The following is a 24,801-nucleotide window of genomic DNA, read 5'->3' on the forward strand; positions in this document are numbered from 1 at the left end:
TTGTGCAGGCTGGTCTGGGGCTCCTTCTTCCCCATCCCCAGGCACTTCCCCAGGCACTCCCTTTCCCCACCCCCCAGCCCGAAGAGTCCTTTCTTTGCAGCTGACCAGGGCTCAGCCCCCCATACCAATCTTCAGGACAGTGTCCAATTTCCACACACTGGGCTGGTTTGTCAGGCTCAGCGTATTGGGGCTTTCTCCACCCTACCCCAGGCCTGCAAGGACAAAAAGCCCCAGTTTGTTTCTAGGGCAGCCATCCAGAAAACCTCTCTCTTAACTCTTGCTCCGGGTCATCTCCTTTGCACCTCGCTGAGGGGGCCTGGAGCAGCACGGGGCTGGATCACCTGTCCAGAGAAAGAACATTAGTAAGGGCAACAACTCATGTTCATTTAGTTTCCAGAGCACCTTGCTCACTTGCAAGTAGGATTTTAAACTCCAGAGACCATTGACTCAATGACCATGCATGTGTTCATCCACCCAGTCACCGGACCTCTGGGGACGGCTGACTCTGACCTACGTGCCTGACACCGTGTGAGGTTATAATCTAGCGGGAAGGGATCTACAAGCATACAGATGTCTCTACTACGGAGAGTAAGGCAAATGCCCACCTGACTTCTACTCCCACCTAAAATAAAAGGCTAAAACACGACTCTCACTTGGATAACTGGTAAACAAACTTTATGGAGCCTTTACTAGGCACTAGGTGTTTTCGATCACATATTGATTCTCACGATAATCTTTTGAGGTAGGTGTTATATAATTCACGCATGAGGAAGAAGACAGAGACTTACCCAAGGTCACGCAGCTACTGAATACCAAAGCTGAGAGGCAAAGCCTGTGTTCTTTCTCCGGACCTTGCGGGCAGGCCCGGGAGAAGCACTGCATGCTCAGGTCACGGAAAGCCACGAGGGAGAGCCAGATTCCCCTGGGCCTGGCCCCAGACTTCCCATCACTTCTCCACTGACCGCTACCCTCATTCCCTCCTCAGTCAGTCAGTCGGTCGGTCAGTCAAAGACAATTATCGAGCACCTTCTGGTGCAAGCTCTTGGGGAAAGAATGAATTATGTATGATGATTGTCACAGAAAGCTCTTGGCCTGATAGAGTACATAAGTAACTACAGTGCAAGGTAAAAGTAAGGAATACAGGTAAAGGGCTAGATTAATTCAAGGGCAGAAACAATTACTTTGATTCAGGGGCATCTCGAGGAGGAAGGGGCACCAAGATGGGCCTTGAGAATGTTTAGGTTTGGGTCGGGCCACGATGCGGGTAAAGAGCTGCTGAGGTTCAGGAAAGGTGTCGGGGGGAGTAGGGAAGAGCGGAGGCGTCCCCCAGGTCGAAGGCAAGTGAACCTGAAAGGAAGTAGCAGGAAATTAAGTTTGGAAACACCCAGTGAACATTCTATAAATATTTATCCACCTGGAAAACCAAAACCGTACATCTGGGCCGGATCACAGGGGCCTAAAACACCAAGCTTCGGAGTCTGGCACCTGTTGCCTGGCTTACAGGGAACCACTGGTGTGATTTCCCAATGTCCCCCTTGGGCAGGTAAGGGGAGGTGGCGGCTCCTTTATCAGCCTCTCCCGGCCTCCTCTCCAGAGCTGGTCCCACAGTGTCAGCAACCCTGTCCCCCACTGCTGTGTCATCATTTATTCCCTTTCAAGTGCCTGGCCCACACCCAGCAGCCCCCACACTGCAGCCCAGAAAGCTTCCTTCCTGGGGCAGCGCAGCCGAGTCATTTGGAAACCTCTCTCTGATGAGCTTCGTGATCAAGGTGCTGATATGGCAGGTGGGCCGGCCTCACTGTGTCCCCAATCGCAGAGGTGAATGCGGTGGAGAGTTTCGTTGGCCCATCACCTCCGCCTTGGGCCTGGTACACTTTCACTGCCGGAGATGGGTGTGGATGCCTTTGACAAATGTCATGTCACCATCCTGCTTCAGCCGTTTCCTGCCTTTGCCTGTCAAGACTGCTCCGTCCTGTGGGCCCCCCTCTGGGTCATCCAGTGCCAGGCGTCCCACCCATCCCCTTCCCTGCTGACCACAGCTCCTCCCTCGAAGAGGCTCTGAGGACGTGGACATGGAGGAGGTGAACGTCTGCGTCCTGCTCGTCTACGACAAGCAGGCTAAGCGGCCCACCGGGGGCCAGCTCATCTCTTGTCCGTGGAGGGCAGAGCGCAGGGCCTGGTCTCAGAACTGACTGAGCTTCCTTTCCAACTGGATAGGCTCCAGTCACTTGTAAGACCCGCTGAGCCTTGGATTCCTTATAAATAAAGGAAGCTAAGAGATCCTGGTTGGCCTCCTCCATGGGCTCGAGATGAGGTCTTCCTGAGACAAAGAATGAGAAAGGACTTCAGAAGCTATAAATTTATCTGGGAGTATTGCAGTTGTGGTTATTAGTTTGTACAGATTGAGTTCACGTTATTATACTCTGTCGGGGCACCCTGTTCTTTTTCTTTGTAGCACTTTCAGATTTTTAGAATTGCGAGTTATCATTATTCCTGGGCACGTAAGCTTGTCTAATGCCCACCTCCCCTCCAGGCTGTAAACTACAAGAGGCCAGGAGTCATGTTTAGTTTTGCTTCTCGTTGCGTCTAGTTCAGGGCCTGGCATGCAGGGGAGGCTTAAGGAATAATTCACTGGTAAGTGATCTGAGGACCCCCCACCCGTCCTCACTAGAGACATCCACTAGGCTAGCCTGTCTTGTTCACTGCTAAACCCGGGCAAGCAGTAGGTGACAGATAAATGTGTTTTGGAAGTTTGAAATGAACAAACCTCCTGAAATACTCATTTCGTTGTGAAGGTCTGTTGATTCTGGGGACTCCGCTGTGTTTCGCAGCGGCACTGTCTGCAACCCAAAGGCCCAGACGGGCTCTCTGTGCCGCTCGGCACTCGTTGTCCTTGCCTCTTGTCCGCTTCCCACCTTCTCCTCTGCGCCAGTCCAAAGTGCCCACAATCCTCTCCCCAGCAAATATATGCTGGTACCGTCCTGCAGGCCTCTGCTGGGCCTGAGGCCTTCCCCTTTTCCTTCCCTCAAAGTTCTGCCTAAACGTCCTTCCTTCCCAAGCCTTTTAAAAAAGCATGTTTGTGGAGATGCCTGGGTGGCTCAGTCAGTTAAGCGTCTACCTTCATCTGCCTTCGGCTCAGGTCGGGCTCCTCATCGGGCTCCCTAGGAGCCTGCTTCTCCCTCTGCCTGCCGCTCCACCTGCTTGTGCTCTCTCTCTCTCTCTGTGCCAAATAAATAAATAAATAAATAAAATATATTTTTCAAATATTTTATTTATTTGTTTGACAGAGAGAGACACAGCGAGAGAGGGGACACAAGCAGGGGGAGTGGGAGAGGGAGAGGCAGGCTTCCCGCGGAGCAGAGAACCCGATGCGGGGCTCGATCCCAGGACCCTGAGATCATGACCTGAGCCAAAGGCAGACGCTTAACGACTGAGCCACCCAGGCGCCCCACTAAATAAAATCTTTAAAAAAAAATTAAAAGCAGGGGTGTGTGTGTCTAATCGTAGTTTGTAGACACGGAAGATTTCTATCTGGAAAAGACTTTTGCATACATGATATTATTCAAGAAGACAAACAGCAGCAAGATTGGCAGTGTAGGCCTCTTACAAGTGTACAGATTAGGAAACTAGAGGCTCAGAGAAGTTTTTATTTTTTATTTTTGGAGGGGGAGGGGCAGAGGGAGAGGGAGAGAAGCAGACTCCCCGCTGAGTGCGGGCCCCGATGTGGGGCTCCATCCCACGACCCCGAGATCATGACCTGAGTTGAAATCAAGAATTGGACGCTCAACCAACCGAGCCACTCAGGCGCCGCCCCTCAGAGAAGCTCTATTTGTAATTTATATAGCTGGGATTGTGACTTATTTGTGGATCCAGGAAAAGAATTTGGTTGAGTGACCTCCATTAAAGAAAGAAACAGACTGAGGGTGAGAGAGAGGTAAATGAAGGGTATGCAAGATGACTATGTCGCACATACTAGGAATAAGAATTATTTTTGAAATGTGTGTGTGTGTGTGTGTGTGTGTGTGTGTGTGTGTGTGTACACACACGCCAACAAGGTTGTGATGTAAAACCTATTTCTTTCTGGGGGCCATGGTCAAAGTGACTGGGTCACAGGGCGGGCGGGAGTTTCCTGGCAGAGCACAGGCACCATCGGTCACAGCGGAGGCCGAGACCAAGCAGAGAGGCGCCAGGGGTGGGAGCCAGCCGAGCAGCCGGATCTAAATCTCAGCGGCCCCAGCGTGGGCCCCAGGGAGGCTGGACGGTCCCAGAGAAGCCGGCTGCAGGTTGCGGTGCGGGCTGTGCGCGGTGCTGTCAGTTGTCCGAGAGAGGCGTCCGCTATGCAGCATTTGTGGGGAGAGGCTGAGAGCGGTGCAGGCCTGGGAGCTCCAGTGTGGGATGCCCGCTGTATCAGGGTGAGCCATCTCTGCGTACCAATCCTGCGTAGCCTCGGGGGTGGTTCTCAAAGTGTGTTCCCAGGCCAGTAACATCAGCATCACCTGGACCCTTGTTAGAACTGAGAATTCTCAGGTCCCACCAGACCTCCAGAATTAGAAACTCTGAGGGAAGGCCCAGCAACCTGTGTTTAACAAGCCCTCCAGCTGATTCTGAGGCGTAACATCTGAGAACCATTTTCCTAGGGACGCTATCTGGCGTTCTGTGTTTGGCATGTCTTAAGTGCTAGGCAGGGTGCCGTCTAAAAACAACCTTGTTGGAGGGCACCTGGGTGGCTCAGTTGGTTAAGCGACTGCCTTCGGCTCGGGTCATGATCCCGGGGTCCTGGGATCGAGTCCCACATCGGGCTCCCGGCTCAGCGGGGAGCTTGCTTCTCCCTCTGACCTTCTCCCCTCTCATGCTGTTTCTCTCTCGCTCGTTCTCTAATAAATAAATAAAATCTTTAAAAAAAAGAAAAATAAAAACAACCTTGTTGGAAAACAGAAGCGCTGGGTCTCCGCCGATTCAGGCCTTTTGGTGTAAATCCAGTGTTCTTTCACAGTCTAAGTGGCACATTCATGCACTGCACTCGTGTGTGAGGGAACGCTGGGTTTATCCTTTTTTTTTTTAATTTATTTTTTGGGGGGTTTATCCGTCTTGCTCAGTTGCTTTCCACACTGCTGGATGCGGCCCGCACTGGGTTCATTTGATATGGTACATTCATACATATCACTTTGAAAATGTTCTCAAGGGGCGTGTGTTTATGAGTGTGCGAACTTGCGCCCATGTATCTGTCCCAGCCTTCTCTGTTAGACAACGTGCTCCCAGGGCAGAGCCCGAATCCTGCCACCCTTGATCACGTTTCCCCTCGGGCGAAGGTTCAGCCACTACTCAGTATGCAAACACCTGATCGAGACTCTCTAACTCTGGCCACACAGCCCACCCCTGTGCCCCCGTTTCCAAGCGCACTCATGGCCCCTATAACCTTGAGGTAACCTTGATGTGCCTACCAGCACCTGCAGCCCATTTCCTCCCTGCAGGGACTCCTACCTATTACCTAATGAGAGAGGAGCTATGCGTGGGTGCTGGCTCCCCGCACTGAGAACCTTTACCACCCCACTTCCTGTGTTGATTTGTATTGTGCTTTTGGGTCCCTGGTGCCTGAGTGAGCTGTTAACACTCACAACTACTTCCTACTACTGCCTGAAGCTCAGTTTCCACATGTGTGATAATGTGATAAAAATACCTAACACTTACAAGACTCTTCAGAGGAAGGAAGGAAATAATGTGTGTGGATTTTGCACACTTCATGGCACGTAGTGAGTACCTGGTGAGCAGACCGTGAAGAGCCTAAGCAGTTTTCCCCTTGGATAGCCAGATTAAGTGCCTGTCCTTTGCAAAAACAATCCCTGAGAAAAGGTGGTGTGGTCTGGGGGAGAGATCCTCAGGTTCACTGTCCACGGAGTTGGCTTCCGACATTCACTCTGCCAATTACTGTCTCTGTAATCATAAGGAAGGAACTGAGCCTCTGTTTCTTCATCCCCCCACCCTGCCCCAAAACATGATCAGGGATGATGCCAATATCTCCCACGCAAGGTGTTTTGAGGATTAAATAGGATTAAATGTGAAATCAAGTTAAATACAAAGTAAAATTAAATGTCAAAATTCCAGACCTTTGTACATCGGTAAATGCCATTGTTCTTCTTTGGTGCCTAGAGAGATGACCACCACCACCACCACCACCCCCCCAACAAGGCCGACTCGCTAGGTGGGGACCTATGGAGCTCTGTTCTGAACAGTTGGGAAAAACTCAGAGAAAGAAGACAAGATCTTTGCCCAGATCAGAAGAGAGCATCTCAGGTTCGCGGAAGAACAGGGAAAAACCCCAACCCATTCCCTACACCCAGCATTCGGCAGAACAGCCTAATTTTTCTGTGGGATGTGGGAAATGAACTCCAAGACAAGTGATTGTATCTGGTATCTGGAATAAATAGAAATTTAATCTAACCCATGAACTGTGAAGTAAAATTATTGAGAAAATTCACCTGAGCTAACTGATGCTAAGCAGCTACTCCCAAAGGCAGACACAAGCCCACCCTTGGCAGAACCACCAGCAGTCATTTGGATGAGAAGCCTGGGAAACAATTCAGCCTCGGGTAGGCTGCCTGTGGTGTGGGGATTGGGAAACCACATAGTAGAAATATAAACAAGTGGCACATTGAAATAAAGTTTGGGCTGCATGATCTGGAAGCTCTCCTCCCCCCACCCTCTCCCCCCGCCCCCACATCTGATTATCACACACAGGTGGAACCCCTGTTATTTCATCTTTAAAATCAAGGGATCACAGCCTAGGCATTGCCCTCTCTATTGGGGGTGGGGTAGTCTGGCTTTATGGGTTTGAAAGTCACAAGATCATCTTTTCTACCAGAGGCAGTTACTCCCTGAACCTTCTAAGGCAACATTAGAATTCATGGTCAGGAGGTATTTATCCATTTAAGGCAAATTGAATTGACCATCGAAGGTCAGTGGCTGGGACAAGAGGGCCCTGGGGACTTACAGTATGTCCCAGCATCTGGAGAGACAGGAAGGAACATCTGAATGGGTCCATGGTGCCAGAAGCATCAGGAAGTCAAGGACCCGGAAAGGAGTTTGGGTGACAGTCACAGGTTCCTCTGCTCCATAAAACTCAGGTCAGCCATTGAGAAGCTCGTAGACACCTCGCTGCCCCACACCATCATAGCAGTAGCCTGCTGCTTCTGAGTAGTCCTGAGCCTCCTCCCGGACCCCTCTTCTGGGCCTGCAGTGCATCAAGGGAAATGGGCAACTGTGAGAGAAGGCTCCAAGAGCAATTCCTATCCTGTCCAGTGCACACTGCAACCGTCTCCTGCCTCCTCCTGTTGCACCCCAACATCATCATCATCGTCATCACTACCATAATCACACCCCCGTACACTGAGTCATTCTTTCCACGTATTTTTTTCATGCAATCCTCATTATCTCCTAACCATGCCTAACCATGCACCCTCCCCTCCAGGCACATCAGATCTTCGGTCTACCCAAACCTTTAATGTCCAGCTCACATCTTACTTCTTCCATGAAGTCTTACCTGGCCTTTGAGAACAGTGGGTCTCTAACGGCAGGAAGCAGAGCTCTGTTTTTGGCATTGTCCTGCCAATATTTTCCATCAGGACCAGGATAGATTGAAGAATGGCACTCTTATCTAAGTTGTTACCACAGCACAGATGACTGAACCAGGATTTCAGAAGTTCCCCTTCATAGGCTGAGATGATGCTCTAGAACCGTCAGAATAAAGTCTGTTAGGCATGTTGTCAAGGCGAGTGGGAGCCCGCAAGAAAGACATTTTAATCACAGTTATGTACGTATGGAGTCTTGAACAAGGAAATTCTTATCTTCGTATGTTTTGTCCTAGTCAAATGATATGTGGACCATTAACCAGAAATCACCCAGAGGCTGAAAAGGGACCCAGAAATCGTGTCCTTTATGAAGGATGACCAAAAACACCCAGAATGTGTATTTTGAAAAGGAGAAGACTAATGGGGATGTGGGATCTGTCTTCAGAAGGTGCTTATGAGACACTCTGGACAGAAGGCAGTGCCAGGACCTCTGGGATGAGTTACAGGGAGACACATTTTGACTCAGCATGAGGAGTGTTTAATGATTAAATCATCCTACCTTAAACACAATCTCTTGAAAGGAACAAGTTTCTTACTCTTAGTGATGTTTGTCCAATAGTGGCTGACCATCTGATGAGGATGTAGTGACGAGAATCTTGCATTTTGCTGGAGGCAGGGGAGGGGGAATGAGGAGGGACTGGTTTATCTTCCAAATTCCCTTCCAATTCCTGTGTGATTCTGTAGGCTGTATTCCTTCCTCTTTTGCAGGGGAGGGGCAGAGGGAGAGGGAGCTTGAGAATCTTAAGCAGGATCCACGCCCAGCTCAGAGCCCGAAGCGGACGGGGCTCCATCTCACAACCCTGAGATCATGACTTAAGCTGAAATCAAGAGTCAGATGCTTAACCAACTGAGCCCCCAAGTGCCCCTATATTCCTTCCTAATCAATGTCCCTAGAGTAGCAAAAACTAAGTTGAATGTATCAATGGTTTGGAGGGGCAGGGGTGTTCAGGTGTGGGGCTGGAAGAATGGGGAGTGCTTAGCAAGCATGGGACATATGAAACATCGGGGCAGCTTCCTCCTGAATGTTTCAGGATTGGAAGTACAGAAGAGGGACTCCTACCCATTGTCCTGGGGTTCTTCCTCCTTGAAAGCCATTGCTGAAGCCAGTGACTGAATGAAGAGGGGAAAGATGGGCCCCAACAGCCCAAACAGAGGCCAAGAACTCCTCAAGTTGTTGAAACCCAAGAAAGCTGTATCTGTTGGGGGTCTGGTGGGGGTTATAAGCAAGGTGTGTAAGAGAGAAAGAGGGGGGATGAATATGGAGGAAAAGATAAAGGAAGACACTCCAAAGGGGAGAATCCCAGCGAACGGTAATTTGGCTGGAAGGGAAGATGATGACAAGGGCAAAGAAGCAGCACGTCCCGTGTGGGTGCGCTGGTGTGCTGTCATTGTTTTTACGTTGTTGTGGACCAAGAGAGGCCATGCCCTCTCCTGGAAGAAAAGGCACAAAGAGGGGACATGGAAGGGACAGTGATCAATGCCTACAAAGGGGCTTCTTAAAGGAAGGGGTCCTCAGAGAGGATAGAGTTGAGGGAAAGGAGAGGGTTGCATGAGCCCGTGGGAGTGGCAGCCTGGTGTGGAGAAAACACTGAATATGCAGTCAGGAAAGCTAGCTTTGAGGCCCAGCTCTGCCACTGGTTAGCTGTGGGTCTTGGGGATGTTCCTCTCCCATTCTGAACCTTGGGGTCCTCCTGAGTGAGACTCTACTCCAGCTGGGTAGTCTCTGATGTTAATAATTATGTGCCAACCAAGTTCATTTGTAGCTAGAACATCATCCTTTTTGAGTCAGAAGATGACTCTGTGACTACTTATATTTTTCTGCTGGTAATTTGGGTAATTTCATTTTTGACTTCCAGTAATGTTTTAGTGATGTTCCCTTTGAAAATTTCTAACCTTTCTCTCCTGAACTTGAGCTGGAAAGGGAAGGGGTTTTGCCCCTGCCTGGGCAAAAGGATGGTAGCAAGTAGGGTGACCAAGTGTCCCCATTTGCCTGGGAGTGAGGGGTTTCCCAGGACAAGGGACTTTCAGTCTGGGGTGAACCGGATGAACGGTCTCCCTAGTGGTGAGAAAGGTGAAGATTTGAAGGTGGCTTGGAGAAGAGGTCCTGGAAGGGCTCTCCTCCTGTTCCCTTTCTATGCGGAGTTTCCCTTGTTGCCCCACTGACTGGTGTGGTGGTTTTCATTATAAGGTACAACTCCCTTTTGGGGAGATGCAGGTTGGAGAAGCCAGGGGCAGCCTTCACACCAGTCACAAGCCCCATTGAGACAACCATTGCCAGGAAAGAGGCTGAAATGCTTGACTAGCACTGATGCTGTGGGGATTTTCCCTTTTTCTTCAAAAAAAAAAAGAAAAAACAGAAAAGACCCAGTGGAAAAAAAAAAAGTGATGAGCTGTGAGGCAGACAGCGGGTCCTACACGGCCCCAGGAGACAGTGCGCAGCTCATTTGTTTAAATTTGCAGCTGACGGCTGCCACCTCTCTATAGGCACCAGAGAGCCTTTCAACATCAGTCAGTGACCAGTCTGGTTGACATACGGCTACAAGCATGAACTACCCCCTAACCCTGGACATGGACCTTATGAACTACAACCTGGAAGATGTGGTGAGTAGAGACAGCTGGTCGCCCAGGCCCTCCTTGGAATTCTAGATATTCTGTGCTGAGGGCCCAGGGAAGAGGGGCTAGCTGTGGAGTCCCCTCCCACTGTGGTTCGGCAGGATCGAGGCAGGCCCAGTGGTTCTTGCTTTTTAAGACTGTATTTTCCCATTCCATGGAGGAAGGAGATAAGTAGAGCTGTTGCTTGAAATAGACATTCTTTCGGGGGAACTGGAAATATGGGTTCCGGTCCTGCACCCTCCCTGACTTGCTATGTGACCTGGAACGAGTCACTTTGCCTCTCCATTTTTCAAAAGAAGATCCTCTCCTTATCTCTTCAAGGTGGAATAAGGGCCCAGATGGGAAAATATTTAGGAGGTTTTCTTACTGTTGGGAACCTGGCATTGCTCCAGTATATTTATTCATCTCTTGCTTTACGATTCTATCATTGGGGTACTACATTCTGTGTTGGTTGGAGAAGTTGAGGCTTTGGTTCTGGCCCTCAAATAGCTTACAGTCTACCCAGAAAGGAAAAAAAAAAACCCACTCACTGGAAGCTCTTAGACAATAATTATGTGCTGAAGGAATGAAGCGTGAGAGCAGGTGGTCAGTAAGGAAGAGGACCACATACTGGGTCAGAGTCCAGGGGCACAGGGATGCCAAGTTGGTGGGAGAACTCTGTGTTAATTCTAGGAATTTTTTAAAGCATGTTGTGACCCCCCTCAAGAAACTGGAATCTCTAGAGATAAGGTATTCTTGGATGAGCTAAGAAAATGGTCCCCAGCATCACACTCTGCCACCCACCCAAGTCCCTCCTGTGAACCAGAGTGGTTCAGTTGACCAGGCTCCCAAAGGATGTGTGTAGGGAACAGCTCAACAGAACCCTGGGGCTCCTGTGTACAGGCAGGAGGAGGCTGCTTATGAGGATCTTTTGGGAACTTTTTTCCTCCTTTCCTCCTTTTTCCCCATGGCCAATGGTACTTCTAAGGAAAGGACTTCTCTTTGAGCTGCACTCTGGGCTGGATCATAAAGGATCCAAATCCTTTCTCCTACACCCACTAGCTCTCCTGACCCTAAACTCACCCTGAGATGTTCCCCAACACCTTCTAGCTCCACCGGCTGGAGTCTCTATTAGAACTCTACCAACCATGTTCTCAGTCTTGCTAGGAAAATTCTGCCTCTCCCTTGTCCAGATCCCAAAGCTTGGAACTCTAAGTAGAACAAGGGGAGAAGGAGGGGGGAAGAGCTGATTACCCATAGACCGGCCTTTCAGATCCAATCCCCAGATAAAAGCAGAGCCAGAACCATCCGTCTAATCAGACCTGCTGCCTCACCTGTGGGACCTAACGCAAAATGAAAATGCAGGGCCCCTTCTTCAAAAATTATTAAGAATTCCAAGACAGCAACAGCAGAGCACTAAACCAAGCATGGAGCTCTTCTAAGTGTCGGGTCATGTGCCCATGAAGTTGACCCTGAGAGCGATCACAGAGTCTGGGCAATACCCTAGACCAGACTAAAACTCCACCGCCCTGACAAGGCACCACGCGCCCACCTTGACTCCCCATCCTGGCCCCTGAACTTACCTGGTTAGGTTAGTGGGTGTTTTCCTCTGCCCACAGCTTCGAGCTGACCACGAGCCCTGACCCAGTTGGATAACATCATAACCAACACAAGACCTGTCCAGTCCTGGCTTCTGAGAAATCTCAAGAGTTTCCCCTAACTGCATGCCTCACTCTGCTGCGTGACCTACTAGAGACAGGTGGTGGCAGAGGGCAGGGGACAACAGGGCATGTCCCATATATGAAAGAAAACCGACAGCCCAGAGAGACAGACCTGGCTACTTGTTGCCTGTCACAACGCACATAAGAGGTCTTGGGCCAGGCACGCCATCACGCCCGACCTCTCGATCAGAGTCTAGTCGGGAGCCCAGGAGTCCTGGGACCATCCAGGCTCTGGAGTTCTTCTTCCACCAGCTCCCCATGCCTCATCTTGTCTCCCTCACTCCCTGTACATGCTCTCTCCCCGGGGCGGTTGCCCCCTCAGGAGCACAGACCCTCTGCTTCCACCCCACCCACTCAGAGCAGGGCCGGGCGCAGTTTTAATAGCCGCCTCGACAGTGTCTCGCGGAACAGAGGCCCTAGGATGGCAGGATAGCAGAACGGGCTTGCACATAAGTAGCTTCTCAATACGTATTTATTGACTTGTGATGTATTTAAAGGTCCTAGCCCACTTCTCTCTGAAGTTAGTCTCGCTTCTATGCTTTTTACTTCCTATCCCCTTTTCTGTCCTTGTCCAAACCAAGTATTGGTTCACTTTCCTAGAAGACAGGGTTTTACACTCTAATGTTAGGTTAAGAAGTGAGGGCCCTTGGTCATAGTCAAGTGTTGGTCATCCTGTCTTCCCTTCCACCTCCTGAATTCTAAGATCAACTCTGGCCACTTAAAATGCCCATTTTTAAAAAATGAGCTGCTAATTCCCATGAGTGGAGGATCCAAACAAAAACTCTAGATGGCTAAGCCCAAGGAATAAGGAGCCAGGTCCCTGGGGTGGGCATACCAGGGACCCATCCTGCTAGGAAGGCAGATCTAGGCAGACCTAGAAAAGTCTCTGTCCACAGGAACCTTGATCTGGGAGTGCCGAGCCCCCTCTTGACAGCACTGGGGCCTGGGCTGGAATACCTACAGGGGCTGGGCAGAAACGGCACCTCCAGCCCCACCCTACACACCAGCCTGGAGGGGAAGCTGCTAGAGAGCAGGGCAAATCTGGTCCGGTCCCAGGACCTGGCTCCCCCTAACTCCTCCTCAGTGATGATCCCCCAAAACCATTTCACTGTGATCAGAGCATCACCATCTCATTTCATCAAGAAGGAGTAAGGAAGAGGAACTAAAACCAGGCTGTTTCTGGGCTATGCCTCAGGGGAGAGAAGGACCCCCCCTCAAATAGGTGAAAAGTCCCAGAGGAATCCCAGGGGAGGAGGCCCCAACTGGGGGGTGACCTGAGGGGTGAGAGATGAGGGAGACACCCAGGGCCAGCCTGGGGAGAGGTCAGTGTTGAGGTGAATCTGGGCTCAGGCATACAGACCACAGTGTCCATCAGGAATTCTTGCCTTCCTTAAGGACACAGATCCCATCCCTCTGGCAGAATGTCATAAAAAGTGGCCATGGGTAAGGTGCTGAGAATCAAGAGACAAGACTGAGTAGTCTTTCAGGAATGACAGGACGAAATATTTCACGTAGGTTCGCTCCTGAAGGGGGGAGGGGGAGCCAGGGGGTGATGTGACAAGTGGCACGCCGGAGTCTCAGATGGTCTTTTGGGAGTGTGGACCCTCAAAAGGGAGAGTGGGGTTAGGGACACAAGACCCCCGTTTGCACCCTTAGCCCAGTCTCAATCCTCCAGATGCCTGCCCCCCTCGAGCCCCTGAGGGCTGGAAGGAGAGCCTGCCCAGCTGGCCCCATTCACAGCTCCTGACTCTTGGTTGGGACTGTCCAGACAGGGACCGGGAAGGAGATGGAGCCTGCGTGTGCTCCCTATGGCCAGAGCAACAACCTGCATCTGTGTGCAGAGGCCTCCTACAGCCAGGATGACTCAGGCCCCTGGAGTCCTGGGGTTCTGCCTGGATGAGCCCCACACTCAGCAGCCCTGCCTTCTCCTGGGGGCTGAGCCGCAAGGTCAGTCTGGGGCATTCTTTGGCTACACCACAGACGAGCTAGGGAAACAAAGCTCCCATGCAGGGGCTGAGCTCGATGACTTTCATGCTGAGAACCCGCTCAGCCCTGGGCAGAGCATGACCGCCAGAGAATCGGAGCATCTGGGAGCTGTGTGCGAGGGACATTTGAGGGCAGGGCCCAGCCTCCTGTCCAGGGCAGGAATCCCTCCCCGCACACCTGAGCTCAGACATTCCTCTCCCTCCCAGCGGCCCCCCAACCCCCTGTTGGAGAGTTCTGCCCGGGGGAAGGTTCTTTCTCCTTTGATGGAAACACCCCACGCCCCAACCTCTGCCCATTCCTCCCAGTCTGCCCTCTAGGGCTTCCCGGTAAGCCGTCCTGCCCTCTTGCCCACGGCAGCTCTTCTAGTCCTCGAAGAAGGCAGCTCTCTCAGACGCCAATCTTCTTGTGCCTCGACTCCTCTCGCCGGGACCTGAAAACTTCCTTCCAGGGCGGGGATTTCCAGACCCCTCAGCAAACTGGTCACCCTCGTCCAGACCAAACAAACCGGGGTGGTATCAGCTGCCCACCTACAGGTTTCTGTTCACCTAGGGTAAGGTGACAGTAGCCACGTCACCCTGTGACTCATCTGAAGCTGGCGATCAACACATTCTCAGGTCTTTTTCTCAGCAACCGTCGGTAAGCCAGGGAAGCCAAGCTTCCCTAACTTGTGCCCGGACGGTTGAAATTTTAAACGCCAGTCTCGGTCTCTTCGTTATTCCCTACCAATTCCGTCTGGTCAGTTTGGGCCTCTAGTTCCGGGCTGTGGAGAACTCTGCATTGTGGAAGTGCTCCCCAGCCATGTCACCCAAGATGGGGTGGAGAGGATCGAAGAGGAGGGGGTCCAGGGCAGACCCCCGAGGAATGCCCCCGTCAGCCCCATGCCACCTGCTCACACAGAAGCCGGTGTGCTGGTCTTCCCACTGGCCAGTGCGGGGCTGTGAGGCACTGGCCTCCCGCCCCCCGCCCGTCTGCTCTCCTCCTCAGTACCGGGGCCCGGAATGTTCTCCTTCTCCTGCCCTATCCCCAGTGTTCACAGCAATCTTCTGCCTAGTTTCCTGGCTCAGCGCTCAGCTGCATCCCACTCCTCGTGTTTGCTTGCCTTCTTTGGGTAGTGAGTCCCTGGCTTCTGCGCACGCGCGTTTCTGCTGGGTACCTGCCTGGGCCGCATGCTGTCGTGACTGTGTCTATACGGGGGCCGTCAGAGCCGGTGTGTGCATGAGGGCCTTGCGCCCCTGCAGCTTTTGATGGCAAAGAATGAGTAAGCACTCGGCCAGATCGTTGGCACTGAGCTCCCTGTGGGTATGAGTCTTGGAGGGGTCCCTTTTGCTCCCCACTCCCCACGCTATAGAGGATTCGTGATCCCTCCACTTGCCACCAGACTGGAACTAACGTTGCTTCACTACCTCCCTCCACGGTTTGGGGAGGGGTGGAGGTGACTGACCCCCTAGGTATGGGAAGTGGCTTTGACATGTACCACTGCCAAGCCCCCAAAATGTCTGTTTGACACCTCCTGCTGAGACGCACTCACAGTTCCCAGCACCCCTCAAACCAGCTTCCTCCCGTGTTCCCCTCCCTGCCTGAGCACTTTGCCAAACAAATACGTCTTGGCAAGGAGGGAAAGATCGGTTCCCCTCAACCGTCTTCTAAACCTGGGTTCTCAGGAGATGGGGCTTCAAGGGTCCTGGGGGCATATCCCACTGTGCTGACTTTAAATGAGCGATAAACCAATCAGCCTGGATGGTTTAGAGGGTCAGGACTTGAGTGGCTCTCATAAAGGGCCTTCTGGGCCAGATAGGCCGGCTGTACCCAAGCCCTCCACACGGTGGGACAGCCAGACTCCTCCCAGAGGCAGGTGGAGTCCAGCCCCACTGACGGCCCCCGGCCCCCGCATCTCTTCACCCTGGGTCTGAATTGCTTTGCTCCGCATGGAGACTACTCATCTCACTGTTTCCCCATTTACCTCCTGCTGAATTCCAACATGAGTCAAATGGTTGTATTCGATGACAGTATTGGACACAGCTCCCAATATGGTGAGAGAACCCAAGACAGGCTCTAGGCTGTCAAGGGCATCGGGAGGAGGCAGGAACCAAAGAAGGGGGAAAGGAGGGTCTGAGTCTCCGCCGGGGCCCAGAGAGGGACTTGCCTAAGGTGTCAGAATACAAGGGCGTCTGGCGTCTCTGGGAACCTGCCCTCAGAGCCGCTGGGCACACATCTGTTGCATGTCTGTCATGCGTGAAACACATGGCCTTGTCAGGGGGACACAAAGGGCTTGCCTTCAGAAGCTCGCCATCTAGTGAGGAAATGCACATGGCAATGCCCAGGGCCGTAATAAAGACTCGTAGACCCCGCAGACCGTGAGAATCTCCTCCCAAGCTAGGAGGGAGGTGGGGAGGGGGTGCTGAGTGGGACCTTGAAGGAAGCATAGACATTAGCCAGGCAATCACGGGGAGAAAGGAGTGCTCCGCACAAGGCAGAGTTGGAGCAAACATTCCGAGACAGGGGTGCATCGGGGTGTTGGGGGCAGGCAGCCAGTAGAATGACGAACCTGGAGGACGGGGTGCCTAAAGCAATAAAGTAGAAGATGAGGCTTGAAAAGTCAGGGGGCTATGTCGTAGACATTTCAAGCCCCCCATAGGGGAGTGCAGACCTCACCCTGCCAGTCCATGGTTTTCAAATGAAAGCCGAGTTGTTTTTCTTAAACAAGAGCTTAGGTGTGAAACACCACATGAGGCAAGAGTGGAGAAGTCTGGTTTGAAGGCAAGGCAAAGAGCCGAGGCCCCAGGAAACCCTGCGAGGAGAGTCCAGGGGATCATGCTGTGTGGAGTGCCCCGCAATCGGGTCTGAAACGGGGCGCTGTGTGTTAACCATCTTTCCCTAAGAGAACATGCAGACAAACCTTTCTTTCTGAGGACTGCATTGTATTCTATTGCGTGAATGCGCTGGGATTGGCTTACTCCAACCTTCTGTTGATTAATTTTTTCGCACAACTTCTTCTTATAACTGGCTTTGCTATTAAATGTGAAATTGGGTGGGTGGGGGGGGTAAAGATGAGAAGAAAACCCGTGGTTACAGGTAATGGGGAACCAATGAAGGACTTTACGCAGGACGCTGATGAGATCTGGGACCATCACAGAAAATCCCTCCTGTGTGTAGGGGATGGACAAAGGTGGAGAAGTTGCTGGAATGGGGCCATGGAGAGACGGTAGTCCTGGGCAGTAGGGTGGAGGAGGGCTGGACTGAGGCCACGGTGGAGGGCCGCTAGCGTGGGGGAGGCAGATGCCTGGGTCATCGCGCAAATGTAACCCCCACCCCCTTCTCCAAGACCCACTTGTCCCTGGGACCAGAAGGAAAGACACAGGCTGGAGAATGAGTCTGCCCACTGAGAGTGAGTGTGTAACCCGCAACTGAGGTCCCTGGGTGGCAGTGCAACCACCCCCTGTTTGTGCAAGCCCCTCGCTCTCCTGGAAGAAGGGCGGCGTGAGACCAGCTGGAGCTTCTGTGCAGAGTATCCTTTCCCATCCTCTCCCTCCCTGGGGCTCATCATGTATACAAGTGCCTTTTGCAACCCACAGAAGTTGGTTATAATTGGTTTTGAAACCATGGGGAGGGGTCTGGGGGAGGGGGGAGGGGGGAGAACGGGGCTGGGAAGTGAGGAGGAGCAGGTGCAGAGGGACAGCTGTGAGTGAAAGGTATGAAAACAGATACCATGTCTTCCTTTGCGGTTAGCTCGGTAAACAACCTGAGCGCCGGTGGCGAGGGGCGGGGCGGGGAGGAGGAGGAGCTTCCGGAGACAAAGTGGGCATGGCACCTTCTCCTGGAAGAGCACCACCCCTTCCTCACTTGCTTCTGAGGCAGAGAAGGAAGCAGAGGAGGGGGGTGGCCGGTGATGGGAAGTAGCAGTGAGGGAACCCCAGATGAAACTGCGTAGTGGTGGAAGGATGGGCTCTGGAGGTGGATCGACGTGGGTTCAAACGCACCGGGCCGTTAGCAAGACACATGGGTAGGATAGGAATATCCCATACCCGAGCTCATTGCACACATTAAACAAACCAGGGGGCTGTTACCACCATTTCGGGGATAATGAAGACATTCAGGAATAGGGAGACACCCCAAGAGGAAGCCGGGAGGCCACCCCAGCAGCTACCCCCTCAGCAGGATCTTGGGCTTTAGTGCCCACTGCTCTCTTCAGAACTGGACCAGATGGCTCCTTGCCCCAACCAGATCCATTCCCCAAATTGAAGCTCTCATTCCGGCCCGGGGACCCACAGCCTTCCATGTTTAGGAGGACACCTAAACACAAAGTAACTTACAGGTGCGCGGCCCTTCAGAGAAGCCTCTCCCCACTCTATACGCCATGTATCTCCTTCCATCTTTGTCAGGGCCCTGCAAGGCATTAGTCCCTCTTACAGACCAAAACTGAAGTTGGAAAAGGCATAGTGACTGGTTCATGGACACACAAGGGGAGACTGGGATTTGGTCGGTGAGACACACTGGGAGTACAGGGGCAAAAGCGGCAGCGGGGGTGGGGGGGACAGGGGAGTCGGGGTCCCTGTGTGAGGGCGAGAGACGTGTCCTCAGCCCCCCCTCCCGCTGTCTCCCCGCCCTCGCAGTACAGGGAGCTCGGCAACTACAGTGACAGCACCGAGAGCCCCGTGGTGGAAAATCACCTCTGCTCCACGGTCGAGGGGCCCCTCCTGACCTCCTTCAAGGCCGTGTTCATGCCGGTGGCCTACGGCTTCATCTTCCTCCTGGGTATGATGGGCAACATCCTGGTGCTGGTGATCCTGGAGCGGCACCGACACACGCGCAGCTCCACCGAGACCTTCCTGTTCCACCTGGCCGTGGCCGACCTCCTGCTGGTCTTCATCCTGCCTTTCGCCGTGGTCGAGGGCTCTGTGGGCTGGCTCCTGGGCACTTTTCTCTGCAAAACGGTGATCGCTCTGCACAAGATCAACTTCTACTGCAGCAGCCTGCTCCTGGCCTGCATCGCCGTGGACCGCTACCTGGCCATCGTGCACGCCGTCCACGCCTACCGCCACCGCCGCCTCCTCTCCATCCACATCACCTGTGCCACCATCTGGCTGGCGGGCTGCTTCTTCGCCTTGCCGGAGATCCTCTTCGCCAAAGTCAGCCAACCCCACCACAATGACTCGCTGCCACGCTGTACCTTCTCCCAGGAGAACCAGGCCGAAACCAAGGCCTGGTTCACCTCCCGCTTCCTCTACCACGTCGGGGGGTTCCTGCTGCCGATGCTGGTGATGGGCTGGTGCTACGTCGGGGTGGTGCACAGGCTGTGCCAGGCCCAGCGGCGCCCGCAGAGGCAGAAGGCGGTCAGGGTGGCCATCCTGGTGACGAGCGTCTTCTTTCTCTGTTGGTCACCCTACCACATCGTCATCTTCCTGGACACCCTGGCGAGGCTGAAGACCGTGGGCTACGGCTGCGAGCTGAACGGCTACCTCTCCGTGGCCATCACCATGAGTGAGTTCCTGGGCCTGGCCCACTGCTGTCTCAATCCCATGCTCTACACTTTCGCAGGCGTGAAGTTCCGGAGCGACCTGACGCGCCTTCTGACTAAGCTGGGCTGTGCTGGCCCTGCGTCCCTTTGCCAGTTATTCCCTACTTGGCGCAAGAGCAGTCTCTCTGAGTCAGAGAACGCCACCTCCCTCACCACCTTCTAGGTCCCAGCCCCCTCTGTTTCTGCTTTCCTTGGGGGATGCGGTGTTGCTGGAACCCCTTCCAGCAGGAGCTGCGATCTTAAGAGCTCGCCTTGGCCGATATCCTCATTCGGGGCAGCTAGAGCCGCGCCCTCTTTCCAGGACATTCCTGCCTGCTCTTCTTCCAGCCCCCGGGGCTAAGCTGCAGTCCAGGCAAGGGAAGCAGCCCGGAGGCAAAGCAAAGGATGCCTGTGCCCATCTGTATCCCCTTCTTTCATCTTCACCGTTGGAAGCTCAAGAAACAACTTTTACTTCTGCCCCTGCCAATTGGGAAAGTCAGTCCCCTCCCATAATGCACTCCGTCATCCTATGGACCACAGGCCTCCACAACTACCCCCCACCTGTCCTCTCACCCCTCCTGCCGAAAGAAGCTAGAGGCTGAGCACCAGGGGAGAGATGGAGGTCAAGGCTGAGGGAAGGCCAGCTGGCAAAAGAATGTGGCCTTAACATCTCGGTCCCTAACAAACACAGACATCCTGCCAGGCTACCAGCCCTGCATCTTGATCGAGCAGGAAACTCCGACTGACCCAATCCAGGAAGCTGCTCCTGGCTCTGACCAAAGTGGAACCGGGCCAGCCCCGTGTCACCAGGCCCTGGGAGGTCTGCGGACTGAGGGCAGACTCCAGGCACCCTCAGAGATCAGCCAGCGTCCTAGGGAAGAACTAAGGAAAGTTCTTCCAGCAGAGGAAAGCCACTGAAAGGAAAGAGATTCTCCTTCCTCAGCCTCAAGGAGGGACAAGGAGAGACCAAAGCCAGCTGTCTCCTCTGCCCAGGGCGGAGAGGTCCCAGTATGGGCCAGGGGCAGTCGGGTCTAGAGCTCTGGTAGGTCTGAGCACCGATAAGGAAGGAGGCAGGCTGTTCCTTCCTGTCCCCCTCTCTGCAAGCCACACAACCAGGAGAAACTTGGGCAGCAGAGGGGTCCCAATCATACAGAGGGAGCACTTCGCCAAGAGTCAGAACAGAGATGTAGACCCCCCAGAGAAGAATGACAGACTGGAAAGGGCCTCTGGGGGTCATCTCATCCAGCCCCCTGCCTGCGGACCAGACCCAGAGCTTGCCACCTCTCTGGGCCTCAGCAAGAGCCACGAGGCATCCCCTCAGGCCAGGCAGGGTGAGAAGCAGGGAAGTCCCCGAGCCCCAGGAAGCCGAGCCCTGCCCCTGAGAGGCTACTACTCAGATGGAACCAGAGGAAGCCGCTCCGTGCCTGCCTGCCTGCCCACCTTCCCCAGGGAGGGCTCTCCTGCCCCGGTCCGCAGCCCCTGCTCTGGCTAGGGTGGGAGGTCCGGGACCCCTGCCCTTGCTGAGGGTACATCTGGGGGGCCCAGTCCCCCTCAAGGGCAGCCAGCCAAGCCCCCTAGACGGCCGCCATGGTGGAAATCAGAGCTGTGACCTGGGCGGAGGAGGGGGAAACCAGTCTCTTCACCATGGAACACTGGGAAGGCCCCGGGGTCCCCCTTTTTCCTCCCAGCATCCAACAGTAAGCTGGGCAGCGGAGCAGCCAGACACGGAGGCAAAAAAGGCAAGAGGCTGGATTTTTAATTTTCTCTTTTTAATAAAAAGGCACCTATAAAACAGGTCAATACAGTACAGGCAGCACAGAGACCCCCGGAACAAGCCTAAAAATTGTTTCAAAATAAAAACCAAGAAGATGTCTTCACATATTGTATTTATATATTTATATTTATATATATATATTTATATAATGGTACAAAATGGCTGGGGGTATGGCCATGGATGGAGGGACGTAGGCTGGCCTGTGGAGTTCACCTTGGAAAGCTAGTCTGGTGGCGGAGATGGGGCAAGAGGACAGGGAGGACGCCGGGCCCTTTGCGGTCTGACCCCTCTCTCCTCTGGGCAGGAAACACTTAAGAGTCCGTTTGGGGGGTCTTGGGTCAGAGGTGGGAGGGCTCATGGGCCCAGGGCCCAGGTTGAGGCAGGGTGGGCAAGGTGCCTGGCAGGATGGAAGGCAGGTGGCCCCCAAACACAGGTGTCGGGGCCCTGGCCCCGGGGGCCCCAGGGAGGTGCTGGGGGAGGCAGGAGCCTGCAGCCAGCCAGCCCCAGAGGAAGCGCTTGACCTGGCTGACGGTGGACTGAGGACAGCACCAGACTGGGAAAAGTGGGGCAAATTCCCTTTGTATCACAGCTGCCAATGTAAGGCCAGACCCTGCAGATCAGGAAGGCTGGGGACGGGGCCATGGCAGAAAACACCTTGTCTAGAAATGGCCCTTGGCCCTGGAGGCAGGGCACAGAGGCCAGGGAACTGCCCTGCCACCCCACGAGGCAGGAAAGGAAGTGAGAAAAGGAGAAGTGTTTTACTCCTGGGGCCAAGGCGGGGCAAAACACTGAGTCTGTATGGCTTCAGCTCTGACCAGAGGCAGGTGGGGAGTTCTGGGAAAGAGCAGGGCAAGCAAGGGGGTTGGCAGTGACTGCATCCGGGCCTGGGCAGGCACAGAGCCCTGAGCCCCGGGCAGAGGGACCTTGCCAGTGAGTGGGCAGGTAGGATGCTCCCTGCTTCTCCATCACTTTCTCTAATCCATCCTCAAAGGGTGGAGGCCGGAGAGAGACAGATCTACTCAGCCAACCCCTTTTCCTTCCGCCTTTGGTGAGAAGTGGGTGGCAGTGCCTGGGAAAGTCAGGGCCTGGGGGTTCCCTGGACCATCTGGGCCGCGGTGCGGTGCCTCCCTGGCTCCGCTCAAGGGGCCACACAGCCTCCACCTCTTCCTCCTTTCCCTCATCCCACACTGGGGACGAAGGACTTCAAGTTCTGGCTAAGGTGTAGCAGCAGGGGACACCAGACATCCATAGCCGGGAAGCCAGGGCCCCGGGTCACCTGCGTGGGGCAAGCATGCATGCCTGAGCACACATTCTCCTGCATTCATTCAGCAGCAGACAGGCTGCTGCTCTGGGGAGTCTGTGGGGGGGGGGGTCTCAGCCCGGAAGGGGCTCCCCAGGTGGAAGCCTGGGTGGTCTGACCTCAGTCTAGGTGTGGGGTTTCTGTCGTTTCCCCATTTGGGGGAAGGGACCGGAATGGTGTCCTTATGGACCCAGAGGCACGGCAAACAGTGGGTGCGTGTGTCGGACTGCGTGGTCCTGAGTCCAGAGGAATGGAAAGGGGCAATAATTTGAAGAACGGGTGGGGAGGGAAAGGTTTCTTTTAACCTTTTTTTCTTTTTTGTGACTTCTATCAAAGCACAGAGATACAGCACACACACACCGGCACAAAAGCGCAGTACTCTATTTACAGCTGCGGTTGGCACCTGACCCCCCCCCCCCCCCCCCCCCCCCGCCCCGCCGGCCGCCTGCAGGGAGGGGGAGGAGTGGGAGAGGGGGTCAGCCACATCAGGGAATGAGGCAGGAAAAGACAGAAGGAAAAACGGGCGGGAGCAGAGAAACCAAGAGGAGAGTGAAGCTCCAGCAACACACAGGGCCGAGGGGAGAGCCGCAGAAAGGAAAGGGGCAGCGAGCGGAGGCCTCTCCTCTCCGCCCGCTCTCCCCCCCGGGATTCTCCCCACGTTCTGTTCCGTAACAGGACTCTGAAAGCATAGCTGAAGAGGGGGAGGGGTGCCGAGAACCAGGGAAGAGAGGAGCTCCATGGGACTGGGGAGGGGTGGGGGAGGGGCAGTCCCAGTGGCCGAAATGGAACCCCAATCCCAAACCCCCCACCCCTCTCTGCCACTTCCCCCCCTAAGCTGCCAGCACACCTGGTTTCCATAAATGCCACTCCCCACACAAGTCCCTCCCACCCCCTCCACCCCACCCCCAGACCCAGGCCATCCCAACACTGGAGGGGAAAAAACTTCTTTAAGGTTAACATATTTGCAGTATCGCCCCAGCTCCAGCCCCCCCGCCCCCCGCCCCAGGGGACTGCTAGAAGGGCAGGTTGGCCATGCTGCCCGGCGCTGGGAGGTAGCCCATCTGGCTGTCCAGAGACACGCTGCGCTGCCGCAGCGGGTGGGACACCATGAGGTTCTGCTGGGGCGGGGGGCCCATGAGGGAGCCCTGTGGGGACAGCATGTGGGGGGGCTGGCTGTAGACCTCACCCCCCACACCCCGTTGCTTCATCAGCATGAAATTCTGCTGGGTCATGAGGCCTTGTGGCGGGGACATGACTCCCTGGTGCAGGCCGTGGGGCACCATGCCCTGCTGTGGGGGCACACCTGTCCTGCCCAACAAGGACATCTGTCCGGGGTGGCACATGGACATGTTGAGACCCCGCTGGACGCCCTGCTGGCCCGGGAGGTTGGGGGGCCGTGAGGGGGTCTGCTCCGCCATCATATTCTGCAGGTTCATGAGATGCAGATTGGGGGGCTGGGCCTTGGGGGGCTGGTTCTCGCTCTTGGGGAAGTATTGGAGGGTGCTGCTTGGCTTCTCAGAGGGGATGATCCTCGATAAGTCGAACTCAGGGATCCCCGTCGGGGTGGGCCGGATCACCTCGCTCAGCTCGGGGTCGTTCAGCACTGATGCCACCCCAGGGAGCACGCCCGGGGGGTAGGCGTCGCCCATGCGCCCAGCCATGCCTTTGCCCATCAGGTGCTGCTGAGGGGGTATGGGGCCCGGCGGCTGGCTAGGCAGGTCCTCTGGGGGCAGGGGCATGCCCGAAGGGTAGTGCTGCTGCAGGCCAGGCCCCCCGCCCCCACCCCCGCTGGGGGCCATGGCACCATGGGGCTGCTGGAGCCGAGGGGGGAAGGGCATCATCTGGGAGGAGCCGGGCACAGGGCCACAGGGGGCATTCAGGGAGTCTGGGCCCCCCGGAGGCAGCATCATGGAGTTTTGAGGGGGCCCTCCTGTCCCCTGCGCATTGGGGTGCAGTGGAATGTTAGACCCCAGAGGGGTAGGGGAGGGCAACATAGTAGGTGGGGGTTCATGGGACAGGGGCTGCTGGCCTGGCAGGTTCATGCCCATGGGGCTCTGGGCAGCAGCTGAGTTCAGGTGCATCTGGTTGGGCTGGTTATTGCTGATCCCTGTGGGGAGAGAGAAAAGGGGGTGAGGAGCTGTGTGCACCCAGCTGGGGGAGGCTGCAGGACTCAGTTCTTCCCCACTCCCCAGCCAGGCTCATGCCAGGAGGGGTGAGGGCCTCCACCATGGGCCTGTGCTAGCCGCAGGGGCATGGACTTCTGGCATTCAGGTTAGAAGCCAAGACACCCGAGTTCTGGCCCGGTTTGC

At 54.6% G+C, this 24,801-nt stretch overlaps 2 protein-coding genes across 8 annotated transcripts in view; one reads left to right on the forward strand and one right to left on the reverse strand.

Moving 5' to 3' along the window:
* The first annotated feature begins 10,113 nt into the window (after window positions 1-10,113).
* CXCR5 (C-X-C motif chemokine receptor 5) lies at window positions 10,114-21,293 on the forward strand. Of its 3 annotated transcripts, XM_027578855.2 has the most exons (3): window positions 10,149-10,226; window positions 13,614-13,885; window positions 18,535-21,293. In XM_027578855.2, the coding sequence occupies exons 2-3, from the start codon at window positions 13,835-13,837 to the stop codon at window positions 19,600-19,602; spliced, it is 1,119 nt and encodes a 372-aa protein (XP_027434656.1). In that variant the 5' UTR covers window positions 10,149-10,226; window positions 13,614-13,834; the 3' UTR covers window positions 19,603-21,293. The 3 variants fall into 3 exon arrangements, with proteins under 3 accessions (XP_027434655.1, XP_027434657.1, XP_027434656.1); XM_027578854.2 differs by lacking the exon at window positions 13,614-13,885 and having other exon boundaries at window positions 10,114-10,226; XM_027578856.2 differs by lacking the exon at window positions 13,614-13,885 and having other exon boundaries at window positions 10,120-10,226; window positions 18,540-21,293.
* Window positions 21,294-21,448: 155 nt separating this feature from the next.
* The window catches only part of BCL9L (BCL9 like), a 28,172-nt gene continuing 24,819 nt past the window's right edge, over window positions 21,449-24,801 (reverse strand). For 4 of the 5 annotated variants that reach the window (XM_027578853.2, XM_027578850.2, XM_027578851.2 and 1 more), the window contains one exon: window positions 23,506-24,599. In XM_027578853.2, coding sequence (XP_027434654.2) covers window positions 23,506-24,599 — 1,094 coding nt within the window. Of the gene's footprint in view, window positions 24,600-24,801 lie in introns of all 5 variants that reach the window. The other variant, XM_027578849.2, reaches the window with a different exon arrangement.

This window comes from Zalophus californianus, chromosome 11 (assembly GCF_009762305.2).
Source record: "Zalophus californianus isolate mZalCal1 chromosome 11, mZalCal1.pri.v2, whole genome shotgun sequence".
NCBI lineage: Eukaryota > Metazoa > Chordata > Mammalia > Carnivora > Otariidae > Zalophus > Zalophus californianus.

Coding starts and splice junctions, on each gene's coding strand:
- CXCR5 (XM_027578854.2), top strand. CDS start 10,170: ATGAACTACCCCCTAACCCTGGACATGGACCTTATGAACTACAACCTG. Junction 10,227..18,534: donor ACTACAACCTGGAAGATGTG/GTGAGTAGAGAC, acceptor CCGCCCTCGCAG/TACAGGGAGCTCGGCAACTA.